This window comes from Chironomus tepperi, unplaced genomic scaffold (genome assembly GCF_022539635.2).
Source record: "Chironomus tepperi strain 1889 unplaced genomic scaffold, CSIRO-AGI_Ctep_v1 contig_58, whole genome shotgun sequence".
In the NCBI taxonomy this organism is placed as follows: domain Eukaryota; kingdom Metazoa; phylum Arthropoda; class Insecta; order Diptera; family Chironomidae; genus Chironomus; species Chironomus tepperi.
The window spans coordinates 627,836-648,362 of record NW_027226180.1 but is presented as its reverse complement, the minus strand read 5'-3'; the positions used below and the strand labels follow the sequence as shown (position 1 = coordinate 648,362).

Genomic DNA, 20,527 nt, shown 5'->3' with positions numbered 1-20,527 from the left:
CAATTTTTTCTGCCTTTGCAAAGGGAAAATCTTCGCAAAGTCAAAGGCAATGCCTTTAATTTTTCAAAAAAAATTGAATTTTTGACAAATATAAAAATGGAAAAAATTTCAAAATTACATAAAATGATAGTTTTCAATGACAGCTTATGTTTCCAATAGTTAAGGCACAAAAAAATCCAATTTTTTAAAAATTGTCTGCCTTTGCAAAGATTTGCCTTTGCCTTTGACTTTGCCTTGCAAAGGCAGAAAAAATTGCCTTTGCCGTTTTTCTGCCTTTAAAAAGGCAAAATCTTTGCAAAGGCAAAGGCAATGCCTTTTTCAAAGGCAATCCATATCAACACTGGTTGGATGTTCAAGTTGATGTTCAAGTTACTTGTCAAGTTGATTGTCGAATTGATTTTCAACTAAATCGTCAACTTGATCGTCAACTTGATCGTCAACTTGATAATCAAATTGATTGTCAAGTGGATTTCTCAAGTCTCATTGTTAATTTGATGTTCAAGTTGATAATCAAATCGATAGTCAAGTTGATGGACAAGTTAGATGTTGAAGTTGGTCATCAGTTTTATGTTCAAGTTGATTTTCAAGTTGATCATCAAGTTGATCGTCAAGTTGACTTAAAAAATTTTCCTATTTTTACTATTGAAGAATTTTGGTTTTACAATTGTTGCCTAAAAAATCAAAATTTAGCATAAAGCAGGGTTGGAATGCGTTTATAAAAAAAGAGACAATTAGTAAAAAATTCATTAAAATAACATTAACATTTTTCAACAAAAATTGCCGATTAAACATTTAAATATTTCATATTAGTAACCAAGAATGTTCGACACATTTTTACACAAAACTGATGACAAAGTTGTTGCTTATTTACATTTATTTAAAGAATTTTGTGACCTAAATTGACTGAAAAATCTGAAAAAATAATATTGAATTGACTTATTTTGCAGAATTTTTTGAATTTTCTGACATTTTTGATGTCTGCATTGCAAACATGGAAAATTGAACAGTTTGCTTAAATATCGATGGATAATGAGGAAATGAATTTGCTGATTGTCTCGAATTAGTGTCTTGAATTATTCAAATTGCAAGCAAAACTAAAAGAATTTATCCACTTTTGAATGTTTGCTTTACAGAATGTGCTCTGAATTTAAAAAAATAATCCCGAATCCTCGGATTCGATGAATTATTGAGACCGAGACTGAGACTGGAAGTGACACCGAGACTATGAGTTGAAATTTATCAGTTTGTTAAAATTTGGATGAGAAAGAGGGGAGAGTAGGGGGGTTAAAATGATCAAAAAATATAAAATTCCACAAAATAAAAGCAATTAATTAAAAAAAAAAAAATAATTTTTTTGTATCCAATTTAAAATTGTAATTTTTATTTTTTCTTTGCCAATTATTTAAATGCCATTGGATTTGGGGGTTAGTGTTACCTGATTTCACATATATAAAACTAATGTATTTTCAAAAAAGGTTTAATTAAATGAATTTCTACTGTTATGGAGAATTATAAACCAACAAATTTTTAAAAAACAAATTGAAGACAATTTTATAATTTTTTTTTAAACATTTTCTTTGGATTTTTTTGCACTTTTTCGTTGACTTTAATATAATTTTTGGAAGCAAAAAATTCTCGCAAATATTTTTGAACACAAATTTGATTTTTGGAATATTTTTATATCAAAACTTAAATTTTAAATCAGTTTATTTGCAAGAAATTTCAATTAAATTTGGTTATTTTTTTATATTTTATTAAAATTGTCTTCTTTTTTTCAATTTAATTCCAATTATAGTTTTAAATGAATTTTTCATTAATTATTGCATCTGATTTTATAACAAAAAAAATTAATTAAATTTCACTTAAATGTTAAAAAAAATGTCCAATTTAAATTTTCAAACTTAAATGTTAGCCACCTTAAAAATTTTAACTTTTTTTTTGATTATTGACAAGTTTTAAATTTTTTAAAATTTTTCACTTCATGTTGCTAAAAATTGATTGAATTTTTGGTGATAAAATGGCAAATTTGACTTGTTTTTAGCTTCATGAAGTCTGACTTAAGTTGTTGTACAAAGTTTAGTTCCAATTTGTTTATTAAATGCCATGTTATGAATGAAAATGAAATGAAAATGTCGGCTGATGAATCTGAAATCTTAAAGATGTGCAAAATTATCGCTACAATCCCTGTTTGGAGAAAAAAAGGAAGAAAAGAAATTCGTAAAATTTAGAAATTATTTTTGCCAATTAAATATTTTGAAGAAATTTGAATTTTTAAGCTACAATTTTGAAAATAAAGGTCGAAAATTAAAAGCTCAATTTTAAATCAAATTAAATAAAAATAAATCAATTTCTAACTAATTAAATATAAATTTTTAAAACAAATAAACACAAAATTTAAAGGAAAATAGAAAGCAAATATTAAAGAAAGCTTGCAAAAATTAGTAAATAGAAATATTTGAAAATTATTATTATATAGCAGAAGGAAATTGAATATTAGAAAAGTGATGCGGAATAGCTTTTGATCAATTAAAATTTAATCAATTCCTCATTGTTTATCGGAGTTCAAAAACATGATTTTAGTTGAAGGGTTTTTTTATTAATTTTATATCCAAATTTTTGAAAATTTAAATAATTTTTTTAAAGGCAGTATAAGTTTCATTCAATCTTAATTCATTATTTTAGGGATCATTGACTTAAAGGATAACAATAGTAGGATTACGACTTTTTAGGCCTCAAACAATAAGAGCAACTTCTTACCGATCATTAATTAATTTATTAAAAATGAAACATATTCAAAAGAGGAAGCTAGAAGAAGTCTGGAGAGTCAAGAACCGAAAAAAGGAGTTTTTTCAATTTTAGTACCTCCATTGGAATCTAGGCTTCATTCCAAAGACTTACAAAAATTATTTAAATTTTCAATATTTGGATAGTTTTTTTTTTTTCTTATAAAACTAAAAGTGCTTTCTTTGAAAAGTCTTGTGCTAAAATATACTTTTTATGTTAGTTACATCAACATTAATAGACTATTTTCGTAACTCTTTGAATAATAGTAACAGTGTAGTCTTATATTATTCAGAGTTATTTTAAAATAAGGGAAAATTGCTTAACAATTCATGTTTTTGTAGCAATTGAGCTTTATACGTTTTATTACCTAGTAATTAGACCTATAAAAAGTTATTTGTGAGCAATATTGACTTTGAATTCATATTTTGCACGAAAAAATTTTGAGTTCTGATTTTAATCAAGCATATGCTAATCGTTTGTTCACTTATTATTGGTCTAATTACTAAGGTAAGATTAATAAAAAAAATATATATTTTTTACCAGTCACCAATCATTTACCAGCATTTGTTAGAGGTTCATAGCAAAGCTTTTTGATATTTTAAGTAGTCTGCAGTCCTTTAAGCATCACACATTGCTTATTCATTTAAACATACTAGTATCAAACCATGCTAACATAATTACTATCTCTGAAATGTAGCTCGATTTGTTGTTTTTATAGACTTTTCATAATTTAACAGGAAATATTTTTTATCAAAATTAAATCATTTTTTTAACAAGATTCAAACTTATAATAAAAAAAAACGTTAAAAAAAACTTTTTAAAAAACACGCTTTTAAAAAAGATTAAAAAACTTAAAAAATGTTCTAAAAAGGAGTAAATAAAAAAAAATCACGCTTCTTAAATAAAACATAAAAAATATTAAAAAATTTTGAAATTAAGAAAAGAAGCTAAAATATTTTTCCAAAATATTCTCGTGTGGTACAAGAACACTATGACTTAAAAGCGTGGGGCGTTCGAAAGAAGAAGTTAGTGTTAAATGCATACATAGTAATTTCGCCCCACGCTTTTAAGTCATAATGTTCTTGTACTACACGAGAATATTTTGGAAAAATATTTTAGCTTCTTTTCTTAATTTCAAAATTTTTTAATATTTTTTATGTTTTATTTAAGAAGCGTGATTTTTTTTTATTTACTCCTTTTTAGAACATTTTTTAAGTTTTTTAATCTTTTTTAAAAGCGTGTTTTTTAAAAAGTTTTTTTAACGTTTTTTTATTTACTACTTTTTAGGACATTTTTCTTTTAAGTTTTTTAGTCTTTTTTAAAAGCGTGTTTTTTAAAAAGTTTTTTTAACGTTTTTTTTATTAACTACTTTTTAGTCTTGTTAATCCAAGGAAAATTTTTATTAAACTATTTTTCTAAAATCAACAGAAATGTTCAGTTTTCTTACGTGTTGGAAAATTTTTGGTTGGTTTTTTACTAAAGATGATACATGTAGTTTTCTTACGTGTTGGAAAATTTTCACGCCTTCACTCGCTTCGCTCCGTGTAGGTCGCAAAAATTTGTGAGCTTCGCTCAACCAAGTCCGAACTGCGTTCGAACTACTTAAGTTCGAGCTTCGCTCGAACTATTTTTTACTATGGATGATACATGTAGTTTTCTTACGTGTTTGAAAATTTTCACGCCTTCACTCGCTTCGCTCCGTTCAGGTCGCAAAAATTTGTGAGCTTCGCTCAACCAAGTCCGAACTGCGTTCGAACTACTTAAGTTCGAGCTTCGCTCGAACTATTTTTACTATAGATGATACATGTAGTTTTCTTACGTGTTTGAAAATTTTCACGCCTTCACTCGCTTCGCTCCGTTCAGGTCGCAAAAATTTGTGAGCTTCGCTCAACCAAGTCCGAACTGCGTTCGAACTACTTAAGTTCGAGCTTCGCTCGAACTATTTTTTACTATAGATGATACATGTAGTTTTCTTACGTGTTGGAAAATTTTCACGCCTTCACTCGCTTCGCTCCGTGTAGGTCGCAAAAATTTGTGAGCTTCGCTCAACCAAGTCCGAACTGCGTTCGAACTACTTAAGTTCGAGCTTCGCTCGAACTATTTTTTACTATGGATGATACATGTAGTTTTCTTACGTGTTTGAAAATTTTCACGCCTTCACTCGCTTCGCTCCGTTCAGGTCGCAAAAATTTGTGAGCTTCGCTCAACCAAGTCCGAACTTCGTTCGTACTACTTAAGTTCGAGCTTCGCTCGAACTATTTTTTACTAACGATGATACATGTAGTTTTCTTACGTGTTTGAAAATTTTCACGCCTTCACTCGCTTCGCTCCGTTCAGGTCGCAAAAATTTGTGAGCTTCGCTCAACCAAGTCCGAACTGCGTTCGAACTACTTAAGTTCGAGCTTCGCTCGAACTATTTTTTACTATAGATGATACATGTAGTTTTCTTACGTGTTTGAAAATTTTCACGCCTTCACTCGCTTCGCTCCGTTCAGGTCGCAAAAATTTGTGAGCTTCGCTCAACCAAGTCCGAACTGCGTTCGAACTACTTAAGTTCGAGCTTCGCTCGAACTATTTTTACTATGGATGATACATGTAGTTTTCTTACGTGTTTGAAAATTTTCACGCCTTCACTCGCTTCGCTCCGTTCAGGTCGCAAAAATTTGTGAGCTTCGCTCAACCAAGTCCGAACTGCGTTCGAACTACTTAAGTTCGAGCTTCGCTCGAACTATTTTTTACTATAGATGATACATGTAGTTTTCTTACGTGTTTGAAAATTTTCACGCCTTCACTCGCTTCGCTCCGTTCAGGTCGCAAAAATTTGTGAGCTTCGCTCAACCAAGTCCGAACTGCGTTCGAACTACTTAAGTTCGAGCTTCGCTCGAACTATTTTTTACTATGGATGATACATGTAGTTTTCTTACGTGTTTGAAAATTTTCACGCCTTCACTCGCTTCGCTCCGTTCAGGTCGCAAAAATTTGTGAGCTTCGCTCAACCAAGTCCGACCTGCGTTCGAACTACTTAAGTTCGAGCTTCGCTCGAACTATTTTTTTACTAATGATGCATAGAGTTTTCTTACGTGTTGGACTCCACTTCGCTTCGCTTCGTTCGCCCGACTGTTATTAGGTCACAGTAGTGTCGGACTCCACTTCGCTTCGCTTCGTTCGTCCGACTGTTATTGGGTCACAATAGTGTCGGACTCCACTTCGCTTCGATTCGTTCGCCCGACTGTTATTAGGTCACAGTAGTGTCGGACTCCACTTCGCTTCGCTTCGTTTGCCCGACTGTTATTAGGTCACAGTAGTGTCGGACTCCACTTCGCTTCGCTTCGTTCGCCCGACTGTTATTAGGTCACAGTAGTGTCGGACTCCACTTCGCTTCGCTTCGTTCGCCCGACTGTTATTAGGTCACAGTAGTGTCGGACTCCACTTCGCTTCGCTTCGTTCGCCCGACTGTTATTAGGTCACAGTAGTGTCGGACTCCACTTCGCTTCGCTTCGTTCGTCCGACTGTTATTGGGTCACAATAGTGTCGGACTCCACTTCGCTTCGATTCGTTCGCCCGACTGTTATTAGGTCACAGTAGTGTCGGACTCCACTTCGCTTCGCTTCGTTCGCCCGACTGTTATTAGAACACAGTAGTATATTTTTACACTAAAGACTACATATTTTTATATGTGCTCAGTTTACTCGTGATTTGCGTATATTTATGTATATAATGTTTGGACCGAGTTGGAATTTCGCTCGAAAGCAATATATAAAACTCCAAAACGTACTGCTTTGTCTTGTGAAGTATAATCAAATTTGTATTAAAAACGTACAACAGTATTATACTTATTTCCATACTTTCTTAAATTCCCTTCAAATTGCTATTTTTCCACATGAGAAGTCAACAATATTGATATTTATACAGTATAACAAGATCCAGTAACATCCAGTTCCATATTTATACAGTATATTAAGATCCAGTAACATCCAGGACCATATTTATTAAATATATTAAGATCCAGTAACATCCAGGACCATATTTATACAGTATTTCAAGATCCAGTAACATTCAGGACCATATTTATACAGTATATCAAGATCCAGTAACATCCAGGACCATATTTACATAGTATGTCAAGATCCAGTAACATCCAGTTCCATATTTATACAGTATATTAATATCCAGTAACATCCAGGACCATATTTATACAGTAAATTAAGATCCAGTAACATCCAGGACCATATTTGCATAGTATGTCAAGATCCAGTAACATCCAGTTCCATATTTATACAGTATATTAAGATCCAGTAACATCCAGGACCATATTTACATAGTATGTCAAAATCCAGTAACATCCAGGACCATATTTACATAGTATGTCAAGATACAGTAACATTCAGGACCACTTTTATACAGTATATTAAGATCCAGTAACATCCAGGACCATATTTACATAGTATGTCAAAATCCAGTAACATCCAGGACCATATTTATATAGTATATTAAGATCCAGTAACATCCAGGACCATATTTATTAAATATATTAAGATCCAGTAACATCCAGGACCATATTTATACAGTATATTAATATCCAGTAACATTCAGGACCATATTTATACAGTATATCAAGATCCAGCAACATCCAGGACCATATTTATACAGTAAATTAAGATCCAGTAACATCCAGGACCATATTTACATAGTATGTCAAGATCCAGTAACATCCAGTTCCATATTTATACAGTATATTAATATCCAGTAACATCCAGGACCATATTTATACAGTAAATTAAGATCCAGTAACATCCAGGACCATATTTGCATAGTATGTCAAGATCCAGTAACATCCAGTTCCATATTTATACAGTATATTAAGATCCAGTAACATCCAGGACCATATTTACATAGTATGTCAAAATCCAGTAACATCCAGGACCATATTTACATAGTATGTCAAGATACAGTAACATTCAGGACCACTTTTATACAGTATATTAAGATCCAGTAACATCCAGGACCATATTTACATAGTATGTCAAAATCCAGTAACATCCAGGACCATATTTATATAGTATATTAAGATCCAGTAACATCCAGGACCATATTTATTAAATATATTAAGATCCAGTAACATCCAGGACCATATTTATATAGTATATTAAGACCCAGTAACATCCAGTTCCATATTTATACAGTATATTAAGATCCAGTAACATTCAGGACCATATTTACATAGTATGTCAAGATCCAGTAACATCCAGTTCCATATTTATACAGTTTATCAAGATCCAGTAACATCCAGGACCATATTTATACAGTATATTAAGATCCAGTAAGATCCAGGACCATATTTATACAGTATATTAAGATCCAGTAACATCCAGGACCATATTTTTACAGTACATTAAGATCCAGTAACATCCAGGACCATATTTATACAGTATATCAAGATCCAGTAACATCCAGGACCACATTTATACAGTATATCAAGATTCAGTAACATCCAGAACCATATTAATACAGTTTATCAAGATTCAGTAACATCCAGAACCATATTTACTCAGAATATCAAGATCCAGTAACATCCAGAACCATATTTATACAGTTTATCAAGATCCAGTAACATCCAGGACCATATTTATACAGTATATTAAGATCCAGTAAGATCCAGGACCATATTTATACAGTATATCAAGATCCAGTAAAATCCAGAACCATATTTATACAGTATATCAAGATCCAGTAAGATCCAGGACCATATTTAGACAGTATATCAAGATCCAGTAACATACAGGTTATTGAAATTCAATAAAATTAATGGATTTTTGAAGATTTGAATGTAACGGTTTTTTTGGAATTCAAATTTTTGCTAAGAGTATCCGCGAGAAAATCACTTTTTATAATTTTTGTCTTACTTAAATATCCTGAACGGATTGATCTTACAATATAATTAATAATTCATATTATTAATCGATGTCTAGTTAATCATATGAATTAATTTCCAGTTTCATAAAGAGTCTGGTCAATGTAAATTAAAAATATACATAATTGACAATGGATTTTTTTCAAATTTTTTCCCATATAAAAATTTAAATTAATTAATTAAAATATAAGGAAGCGAGTTAGCGATTTAATGATGACAAAATATCAAATTGCTCTCCGGAACACATACGTATAAAAAAAATCAGCATTATTGGAGCAGTAGAAGTGGTCGAAAAAAGGGTCACAAATTTTGAACGTGACAGAAAGACAGACAGAGCAAGTCCAATAAAAGCGTGTAAAAATGGAATTATCTTTAAATATTAGGGTGTCATTGCAACCCTGCTGAATATTTATCTAAAAAATATTTCTGTACGGGATTTTCTAAATTTTCTAACAGCACCATTTAATTCTCCTTAAGTCATTCACCTTCCAAGTATAACTTTTCATTTAAATTATTTTTATATTTTGCAGTATTTCTGCAAATTTTCTTTAAATTAGAATTACTTTAATTCATATCTTAGAAGTCAACCTACAGGTGAGAGCTCAAAGCACTTAACAACAGGATGCTTTGAACTTTTCAATTAAAAATACTTAATTTAACCTTGATTCTAGGAATTACTAAATTATTTGTCTACCTTTGTCTACTGAAATTAATAAATTTTGTAAATTAAAAACATAAAACCATAACCAATAATTATCTAAGTAAGACCATCTACCAAAAGCTTTGTTCTGTTTGTCGTTTCTGTTTAAATATTTAACTATCTTTGAAAATAATAAAAAAAAAATTGAATTCAAAAATTTTAAAAAAAGAATTAAAATTTAGGGTTCTCTATACTGGTATCAAAATATCAGTATTGAAAAACCCTATTTAAAATCACTAAAATTCAAGAGTTTTCAACTGAGAAAATGAAAAATGAAAAATGAAAAAAGGCAACAAAAATTCATGAAAAAAATGATGAAACTTAAATGCAAAAAAGTGTGAATTTTATGAAGAAACAAAATGAAGTTTTCCATGCAAATTAAAGAAAATTATGAAAAATGTGAAAGAAAAACAAAGAATTTTTTTATAGTTTTTCCTAAAATATTTTTAAAGTTTTTCTTTTCTTTTTTATCGTCGAATTCACACATAAAATTATTTACAAAATGATACTTTTTAAAAGGATATTCTTTGCATCCGAACAGAAATGATAAACATAACATGAATAATAATGTAATTAATTAATTAATTAATAATAAAAGTACAGAAATAAAGTTAAAGTTTTGCAAAAAATTTGCAAGATTTTTTTGTGTTTTTTGAAAAAAATTTAAATTCTAAAAGAAAATTGATTTTTTATAGGAATTTTGGGATGGTTTTTTGGTTGGTGGAAGTCAGTCCCCTAGGTATGATTCTGCTTTAACCCCACCCTTCCCCAAGAATGTCCCTTCTATTTTGTTTGGAATTTTTGTGCAAATTTTCAGGAATTTTTAAGGAAAAAATCACAAAAAACCTAGTTTTTTTTATTTCTGACCCCTTTTTACCCTTCATTCCCTTCTCCCACCTCTCATCCTATCCTCGATCAAGCTCCTAAGCCCCCTCAGCCTCCCTCAGCCCCTGTCAGCCCCCCTCAACTCCCTCATACCCTTCTTTCATCTCTCTTGTATCACATAATAGCTTTTTCTCTTCAATCTCAATAAATATTAAGCATATAGCACCCTAATAAGTACAAGACTGACATTTAGCACCTTTGGTTCATTTAATTGTCATTTTTCAATCATTTTGTACTTGATACAACCATTAGTAGCTGCTGTTTTGGTATAAATGTGTAACTTAATTTATTTGTTCATTTTTTGATTCAAATTTTACATTGAAAAATTGTCTGAAAAGCCTCAAATTATCATATCCTCATAACTACCCATTTCCCATCATTCCCCCCCTTCCCAACTGCTTTTCCCTCTTCATCAACCATATCAGGATGACCTAAGGCAATGTAACACTAAATATTGGCAATTGACCAAGAACAGTCACTGATATAGCCAATTTTAGATGCTAAATAATAGAAACCATGAATCACAGCTGATCTGCATACCCAACCAAGTACCTCAACCTCCCCCTTACTAACCTCCCATCCCATCCAACCAAAAAACCCCCTCAAAAAATTCCACAAAAAAATCCAATTTTCACAACTTTTTTTTTGTTTGACTGAAAGAAAGTTTCACTTTCATTAGACTAAATGACTTGTGAATCTACTTACATATGCTCTGGATGCATTCTGATGCAATCTATAAGTTGTTGTGCCTTAATCTCATTTGTACAAATTCGGTGAATGGCGGTAAAAAGTGGGAATTTATCTTCCATGTTTTTGTTCTTTAACATGTAGTTGACTTCGAGTGCTGTGATTGGACCCTGAAATGAATTTTGTTGGATATTTGTTAGAATTCGGTCAGATTATGGGTTAGTTGGCCAGATTTTGGTCAGAATTTGTAAAAGTCTGGTTAAAATCTGGCTTCAATTGCAAGAGTTTGATCAAAATTTGCAAAAATCTGGTCAAAATCCGACTCAATTGCCAGACTTTGGTCAGACTTTGTAAATTTCTGATCAAAATCTGTCTTAATTGCCAGTCTTTGATACGAATTTCTAAAATTCTTGTCAAATTCTATCTCAGTTGTCAGTCTTTGGTCAGAATTTTGGAATTTTCTAATAAAATTCTGTCTCAATTGCCGGATTTTGGTCCGAATTTCAAAAAATCCGATCAAATTCTGCCACAATTGTATCCCACTTACCTGTAATTTTTGACCATTCAACATCTCCTTCTCCAAATCAGCAATACTCTTTCCAGTCTTAACAAAAGCCTCACTACACTTCCTGTTACGTCCACCATAGCATGTTGTAATCAAATCAGCAACACCACATGACTCAAAGAATGTCGCCAATTGACTACCAGGATAGAAGACATCAACAAACTTAATCATTTCCATCAATCCCAAACGAATGACAGCAGCCTTTGTATTATCACCAAGTCCAAGACCATCAACAAATCCAGCACCGCATGCAACAATATTCTTAAGTGCACCACAAATTTCAACAGCATCAACATCATCGCTGACAACAACACGGAAATTTGGTGTTTGGAATAAGTCACGAAGAATTGGTGCCATTTTCTTGTCCTTGACACCAATTGTGGTTTCACAGAACTTCTCGTCGGCGACCTCATTGGCAAGGTTAGCACCCATAAGAACAGCACATGGGATATTGAGATGCTTTGTGATGATTTTAGAGATCAATTCAATACCGCCACCTTCAGCGACATCGAAGCCCTTGATCAATGAGAGTCCAATGGCTGATGGCTTTATCTTGCCGACTAGGGGAGAGAAGAGGTGGTAAATTGGGGTTAGATTGGGGTTGGATTTGAGATTTATTGTTCAGGTGTCTTCACATTGGAGTGACATGTTCAGGTGCCTGCACATTTGAGGAAAAAAATTCAGGTGCCTTCACATTAGAGTCACTAGATTCAGGTGCCTTCACACTAGAGTCACTAGATTCAGGTGCCTTCACACTAGAGTCACTAGATTCAGGTGCCTTCACACAAGAGTCACTAGATTCAGGTGCCTTCACACTAAGGTCACTAGATTCAGGTGCCTTCACACTTGTTGCTCATTTTCATAATTCCGATGCCAACTGCAACAATTTAATAATTTTTCTCACAATTCTCAATTAATTACGTTAAGCTGCGTCAAGCTTCCTACATCACCCGACTACCTTGAATCAGACTTTGAATGCCAGAACAACGTCAGTCGATCTAATATTTTTAGATAATTACATAAACATAAGTCGCACTAATTTTATGTCACACAAAATAGAACCTGTTGGCTGTTGGCAGTTCCTTCTTATTCTTTAATTTGCATTTTCTTTTCTACATCTGTGTGGCTGTTTTTTTGATACTATCAAGTCGTATTATTGTTCGGTCGATGACCCCCTTCTGGGGAGTTTCTTATTATGAATATTCAAGTTTTTGACTGTGTGGTGGAAGCGACTGAATGAATTTTAATATCCAGTCGTACGAATGGCATTCAAAAAAAATTGAGAGAAAATTTCGTCTCGTGAAGGAAGCACGCTGGATTTTTTTGATATATTATTGTGCAATATATGTTTATGACATAATAAAATGTTATGAGATTATTGAGTTGCTTTATCGGAAGTTTGTGAGAAAATAGACCTTAATGCTGAGCGTTTGATAAGATTACGCTTGGGGATTGATAGATATATTCGGCAGTGCGTGATGTAAGTCGTTTAGTTTTGAAACTAGTAACTATAGTGTGAAGGCACCTGAATCTAGTTCCTCAAATGTGAAGGCACCTGAATCTAGAGACTCTAGTGTGAAGGCACCTGAATCTAGTGACTCTAGTGTGAAGGCACCTGAATCTAGTGACTCTAGTGTGAAGGCACCTGAATCTAGTGACTCTAGTGTAAAGGCACCTGAATTTTATGACTCTAGTGTGAAGGCACCTGAATCTAGTGACCCAAATGTAAAGGCACATGAACTTTTTCCTCAAATGTGAAGGCACCTGAACTTTTGCCTCCAATGTGAAGGCACCTGAACACCAAAATTCATAAAATTCAAAACTTACCCAATTGAGCGCCAAGTCCCTTAATAAATTGATGAGGAATAACAAAGATAAGAATGTCAGCATCCTTGGCTGCCTCAACAACATCGGGTACGGCAACCTTGAAATTGAAAACAAAAGAGAATACAAGGTTAATAAAAAAAGATGAAAATTTGGCAACAAGTCAAGTTAAAAGAAGTGCATTTGAGACATTATATCACTATTTGGCACTATAAATAGTCAAATTGGATGCGACGAAGAAATCGAAATGATCTGAATTTAATCAAGGATTTTTGAGATGCTACCTGCATGTGAGGTTGCAGGTAAGTAACAAAATTCCTCAAAATTTGCTAATTTTTCAGGTAAAATTCAACAAAATAAGCAAGTCAGTTCCTCTAAATTACCCAGAAATGGAACCGGTTTTGAACAATAAATTGTCATCATTTATCAGTTCCTAATGTGTCATGCTTGACACACATGATTAATTCAGTTGAACTAGTTTTGTTGCTTAATGTTATTGTTTCTGAGTATTATAGTAAGTTTTTTGAAATCTGTTTGGCCTAGTTAAGGATCAATTGACTGAGGAAACTGGAAATTGTGTTTGTGAGACGGAATATTGGAGATTGTGAGGCTTTTGGGGCTTTTGGGTCAATATTTAGGAATTGGTGGTCATGTAAGTCTTGGTTTTTGATGGATATTTGGAGACTGAGACCATTAAAACCATGATTGAGACCGAGAGGGATCGGTACTGAGACTTAGACTGGGAACGAGATTGGAATCAAGATTTAGGCCAAGACTGAGACCAGGACCGAGTCTGCGACCGAGATTGCGAACAAGATTGATACCCAGACCGAGACCGGAACCAAAGCCAATACTGAGACTGAAAACGAGACTGGGATTAAGACTTAAGCCAGGAACAAAGTCAATATTGTGACCGACCGGACTAAAATCGAGACCGGAACCGAGACTAAGACCGAAGCCGATACTAAAACCGGCATCAATACCAAATTCATGACCAAAACTACTAGATAGACTGGGGTGTCTCTGACTTGATACTAGTTCCAATCTAAATCACCATCAATTCATGCCATTCAGGCCCAATACCTATCCCAAAATGTTCCATTGTTTTCTCACATTCACAATTCTTTTTCATCTCAGCTGAACATGCATTAATTATGTAAAAATCATTAAACAAAGATACTCACGACATTTTCTGGCAATTTATGACCTGGCAAGTATTTTACATTCTCATGAGTTGTATTGATGATTTCTGTAAGCTTCTTTCCCTCAATCATTTCTTCGAAGACGTACATTGTAACGCGATCTGCAATTATATAATTGTTGAATTTTGTGATTAGAGATTTGGTGGATTTTTGGAGGGAATTTTGAGGTTATGTGTTGATGATTGGGTAAGAATTGCTACAATTTTAAGGATTTAAGTCGAAAATTGTCAAGATTCGAATTGATGTTGTTGAAAATTGAGTTGAATTGACTCAATGGGTGTTATGGGCGTGGACAGTCTGGTTTATGGAGACACAGAGGATGGAGTCGGGTGTGATGCCAAACGGACTTGAGTCAACTCAAGCAGATTTGGTTTTTATACAGTCAAACCCGAATTAAATACGTATGACCTCAAAAAGACACCAAATCTGGCTCCATGTTGACATGTTTCAGCCAAATTAGGCAATAACCGACCACATACCAGAGTCAGACCAACTTGAGACCAGTTCCTTTTCCTTTTGGCTGCCCTTGACACTCATTTTTCACCCAAGCAAACCCCCAACTCACAAGTCACCATCCACAACCAACAAGTCTCCATCCACACAATTCCAAATCACAACAAAATCATTAAACTTCTATTTATAAATTGTCTCAGTTTTATCGTCATCGACATAAGTCTACATAGATAAACTTATAATAAAATATAGATAAAATTTGATTATTTTTTTATTATTTGCTCTTAATTTCCCATTCATTAATCAATTTCATCAAGCTGTGAAGCCACATCGAAGCAACTGTTTGCTCGTCCTTGTGTCTATAATTTGCTTTTGAATCCTTCGAATATTTTTGCCTTTTTTTGAAGATTTATGCTGTTAGTAATTTGTATTTGGGAACTTTACAGAGCTTGATACAGAAATTTATGCTCCATGGAGGACTTAATGGTTGATTGAAGACATGGATAGGATGAATAAATGTTTACAAAAATGTTTTTGAAAGGCGCACGAGTCATGTGGTGGAAGATTGAGGAATCTTTATTGAATTTTATTGATTTTGATTGCTGTACTCTTGTGAAGATAGAAGTATATAGCGACTAGGGGGTAATTTAAGCTTGGTATATCCTTCTATGACTGGACGCGTCAAGCAGGGGATGGACAAATGTCAAAATAAGTGACAAATTAAGTCATTTGTGTTGTTCACACCGTGTGTCCTACATACTGCATTCCCCACTCTGCATTTGACACCTTAATCCATGCATCCTGCACACTCAACCCCTATTACTGCACTCGGAGATCCGTACCATGGACTCTACACCCGGACCACACATCTTGCACTCAGTATTTTACATGCGGCTCCCAACACCCTTCATCTTCCATCCTTCACACGCCCTTGAACCGGATATCATCAACCATCTGTCAATTAAACCCAAAAAATCTAACTTTACACCAGCCCGACGCCAACTCCATATCAATTAATAATTTCAAGCCCCACAAAAAATATAAATCATCCAAAATAAGAAGCCACAATGTGCGTAATTTGACTCAAAATTGTATCTTCATCTTATTAACTTTCTAATCATTAAAATAGCGTCGCGTGGGCGAGATGCTAAATTGGAAATTTCATCCAGTCAAGTCAAACTTGTTGCTTGTCATCATAAAAAATTTCTTATCGTATGTCTCAGTTCGTATGACAACAGATGATGATAAGGAAGTAGAAATAAAATATTTTTTTGTGGACTTTTCTCGCCGGTAAATGTTTACGTGGAAATAATAAAATGAAAAAAAAAATTTACTGTTTTGTCGGCGAATAGCAGATGTTGTTGTGGATTTATATAGCTGTGGGAAAAGTGCATTTGGCGTTGATATTTTTGGATGATTTGATTGACGTTAAGTGGAAGGTGATATAGAGATTGTGATGACTTTGATGTTGAGATTTTGAAGCTTTATTGGTTCTAGAATGTAAAGATTTGAGGCTCAGAGGTCAATAAACCAATGCTAGGCGTTCTGTGTGTCGTGGTACCTAAGTATGTCGAGAATAGTCTCACATAGACCAGAAAGGCCACACTAGTGTGCCGTCAATGTTCTCGGATAATCCAAAATTGTCAACATTTCGATCCCATCCTCGAGAACTAGTCGAAACCGGGCCATAGAGTCATCTATTCATGCTACACTAAATTGAGTCCATTTTTAATACAATTTTGATGAAATCATGGAAATCTCCAGAACATTCTGAAGCTTATCTGGATCATCATAGCTCATTATTGAACCAAACCACTGTCCTACCCAAAACTACACCAACTATCCACCCAATACACCCATCAACCCACAAAACCCCATGAAAATTGTCCACAAAACAAAGAAATGCTTTGTCTTTATTATGCAATTTCCCAATCCATAATATAGAACAAAGAGAATAGTTCCATCCAGAATATTCTACAAAAAGCAATAAACTATAATAATCTTATTGTCACAGTGCTCTAGATGTCAATGAAATTGAAAGTTTAAATGTCTTTGCGTGCATTCTTCATTTTCATGCGGGTCTGTTCCGCATTTCTTTTTATTATTTTGTAGTATTTTACGGTTTTATGTCTAAATTGTTGGTTATAAATTCATATCTACATGATATGGTGGAAGTGCGCCAGTATGTTCACAGTTCAAGAGGCTTTGTGATGTAATAGAGCATTTTTGATAGTAATTTTATTGATTTAGTGAGTTATTAGGAGTTTTGGTTGGTGTTGTAAATGCATTTGAGTCTTAAACTGCTGTTTGAATGGCATAGTCGATTAAATATCCGATCAAATGCTGGTTTGGCTCTGTTTTGACGTCGGATTCGACAGTACATTGTGCTGAGTAGATTCTAAAGCGTCAAAATGACATGATGTTGCCTTTAGGACACTCCTATGGCTAGTTGGCAGCCCATTTCATGACTTTCTTACAAAGCGGTACGATGGAGGAAGGGCGGATCTCTTAAAATGCTGATTGTCACATTACATAGTTTGCAATCGATCCCTAACTGATCAATTCACAATCGAATTCTCCTAAATAGTAAACTAAAATACTAAAAATGCAAAAAATATTGCATCTTTTAATATAAATCAACTGAAGCTACAACAAAACGTGCCAAATGCTAATTGAAATATCATTAAAAAAGTACAATATTTTTTCTTTAAATTTTCCATTCATAAACAGAAACGTGTCTGTTAATAACGACAACGATGATTTGATGGCAATTTTGAGGGAGCTTTGGGCAAGGGAAAGTTCGGGAAGTTATGTAACGATTAAGGATAGGAAAGAAGGTGGACAAAGAGGGACAATGAGGGATGAGGGATAACAAGGGTGGACGAGAGGGCATGGAATTTGGATTTTGTTACTAAGCAATACGGTCTAGGGGGTCATGGGAGGGTTACGTTATTTATGAACGTTCCCTGAAAGGGCTCTAAGGCATTATGCCAGCTTAATTCAGTCAATCCTGAATGAACGATAAGGAAAAGTTGAAAACCCTCAAATCTTTCCCCAAAAATCGACTAAAAATCCCCAAAATTGACAATATTTATCAATAACCACAGACATCCGTGCGCCTCCATCAATTACCAAATCAACAGCAATTCATAAATAAATAACCCGACAATCACCAAACATCCTTAACCTTCCCCAATGTATTATGAGAAAATATTTATTGCATAAGACCTTGGCCTTAGCCTTCACAGACTGAATATATATGAAAATGTAAGATTTTCTCACTTTTCCGACAATTTTGCAGTCGTTATGGCTGAAAAATAAAACTTATTTTTACGTTGATTGACAAAATGTGAGATATTTTAGGTTTGTTTGTCTGTTTCCGCGTTGCTTTTCCTTGGCATTTAAAACTAATTTTTTGAACTCGTGTATGGAAAATGTTTATTGATTTTTAAAGTTGGCAGATTTATGCTCACGCGACTGCAGAACAATTGCAATTGTTTAAGAACAAAAATCGATTAATTATTGGGTAAGGATGTAGGGATTCAGATGAAGCTCAGCTCTAGATCAGCCAAGCTAGAAGACCACTAAGCTCAGTCTCATGCTTGCTAACCCCCTTCATAGACCCATAACACCCATTCCCATCTCAATTCCAAAACAACTTTCCACTCAATAACAAACTCAATTCATCCACAACAAACAGCCACAATAACTACAAACTAGAACATAATCAACAATGTAGAAAATATGACAAGAGATAAGAAAGTTCTCAGCTATGATGAAAGTGCCTGTTTACTTATTCATTCAAAATATAAATCGATTACGAGAGAGTTTGAACTTGATGAGATTTTGTTGCCAAACTTTCCTTTAAACTAGGTCAATGTAGACTAAATTTAAGTCATGTGTGTCACCTTTTGGGGGGTTCTTATCGTAGAAAGTTCAAGAATTTACAATTATTTCTGATAAATCGAGTCATTTTTTATCCTACGTGACGACAATCCCTAATAAGCACATGAATGAGGTATAATGGCTTGTAAATCTCAAAAATATCAAGTGTGTTCACATCAGCTACTTAACAGATATGTCAACTTATATTAAATATTTCGTGTAGTAATCGACACACTCGAGTTTATCACAATCTGAATAACTCAATAAACATGTGTTTGGAATTTTGTTCCTTGTTGTGATATTTGTGTTAATTGTTAGTTGGTCTTAAATGCTGTTTTGATGACTTGCAAGGGGGTTGTTTGCTTGCTATGTAGCTCGGGAAATCAACCCTTTACTCCCTTGTAGGGAGTAGAGAAGAGGGATTTGAGGGTCGTAAAGTTATTAAGTAAAGGGATAAATCGACTTTCTTCTCCTTCTCCTCTTAGAGGGTTACATAGCAAGTGAATTACCCTCAAACCCTATTCTAAATAGATCTTAAGGGTGTGGAACAATATATTGTTAATTGCAGTGTATCTAGCTCATAAGGTTTTGGCAGTTGAGCATTATAAATATCTGGTTCTTGATTAATTGATTATGTCACAATGTAGACTACATTACGTCAAAATATGACCATCAAGGGCCGTGATGAGCAACCTTTTATGTCTTACGACACCTTGGTGGTAAGATGAGCACCTTGGGACAATAGATACACTTTAGGTCGACATACGTAATCAATTGCCAACCACTGACCTACTGGCATTCCCCAAGGCCTCCCCCCAAAGCGTCATCAACTAATCTTCACTTTAAAACCTTAAAAATCATCTAAATTTCACTTCCACACATCCACATATTCTCAATTATAAATTTATCTCTCTTTTCACAGCTTTTTTTCAAGTTCAATGTGCAATTCCCTCCCCAAACAACAACAAATAAGCACTTTATAATCATCACTTAATGTATGAAATAATCTATAAAAAATGTTGGACTCACCTTCATATTGTGGAAGTCTCTTAGCATTAACGCCAACAATCTTAGCAATTGCTGAGCCCCTGATTAAGTAAGAGAAGAAAATTGAGGAATTAAAATAGTTTTAAAGTGTCACAGTTGCATAATGTTGCATAAGAGTCGAGAATCAAGTGAAAAAAATTGCATGTCTTGGACCTTGAACTTCTCACGGTCTTTACAGGACGTCCAAAAAAAATTGAGAAATTTTGAGTAAAAAATTCAATTTTTTTTTGTTGACGACGCTGATAAGGCAAGACACGATGGAACTAAAATTTTAATTGGATATTTACCAGTTGCCAGATCCAACGATGCACACGGATGTCTTTGACATTTTACTATAGATTCTTTAAAGAGTCAAGTTTGAGGATATACGAAATAAATTACGTCTTTTTTGATGCAAAATTGGAACTGAAATGATTGGTATGAAGTCACAATACAGAATAACAATTCAGTCGACGATGAACAGATGATTTTGCTTCTTTTTTTTGTGTGTTGTTGACTTCTACACGACGTGAATGTTGTGTTGTTTGCTGTCAGTTGACTGCGTACACAACCCTGCACAGGAAGCGCTTATTAAGCTGCAATTC

General features: G+C 33.7%; 1 protein-coding gene across 1 annotated transcript; it reads right to left on the bottom strand.

The window, feature by feature from the left end:
• Positions 1-1,774: 1,774 nt before the first annotated feature.
• On the bottom strand, positions 1,775-20,469 carry Gpdh1 (Glycerol-3-phosphate dehydrogenase 1). The gene is made up of 7 exons (XM_070652596.1): positions 20,231-20,469; positions 19,926-19,984; positions 14,541-14,659; positions 13,360-13,456; positions 11,515-12,092; positions 10,986-11,137; positions 1,775-2,184 (listed from the first exon to the last, which is right to left on the bottom strand). Exons 1-7 carry the CDS (start codon positions 20,269-20,271, stop codon positions 2,154-2,156), a joined length of 1,077 nt encoding a protein of 358 aa, XP_070508697.1. The 5' UTR covers positions 20,272-20,469; the 3' UTR covers positions 1,775-2,153.
• Between the last annotated feature and the right edge of the window lie 58 nt (positions 20,470-20,527).

Coding starts and splice junctions, on each gene's coding strand:
- Gpdh1 (XM_070652596.1), bottom strand. CDS start 20,271: ATGTCAAAGACATCCGTGTGCATCGTTGGATCTGGCAACTG. Junction 13,457..14,540: donor ATAAATTGCCAGAAAATGTC/GTGAGTATCTTT, acceptor TTCAATTTCAAG/GTTGCCGTACCCGATGTTGT. Junction 2,185..10,985: donor AGAATGCATCCAGAGCATAT/GTAAGTAGATTC, acceptor TTCTCCAAACAG/GGATTGTAGCGATAATTTTG.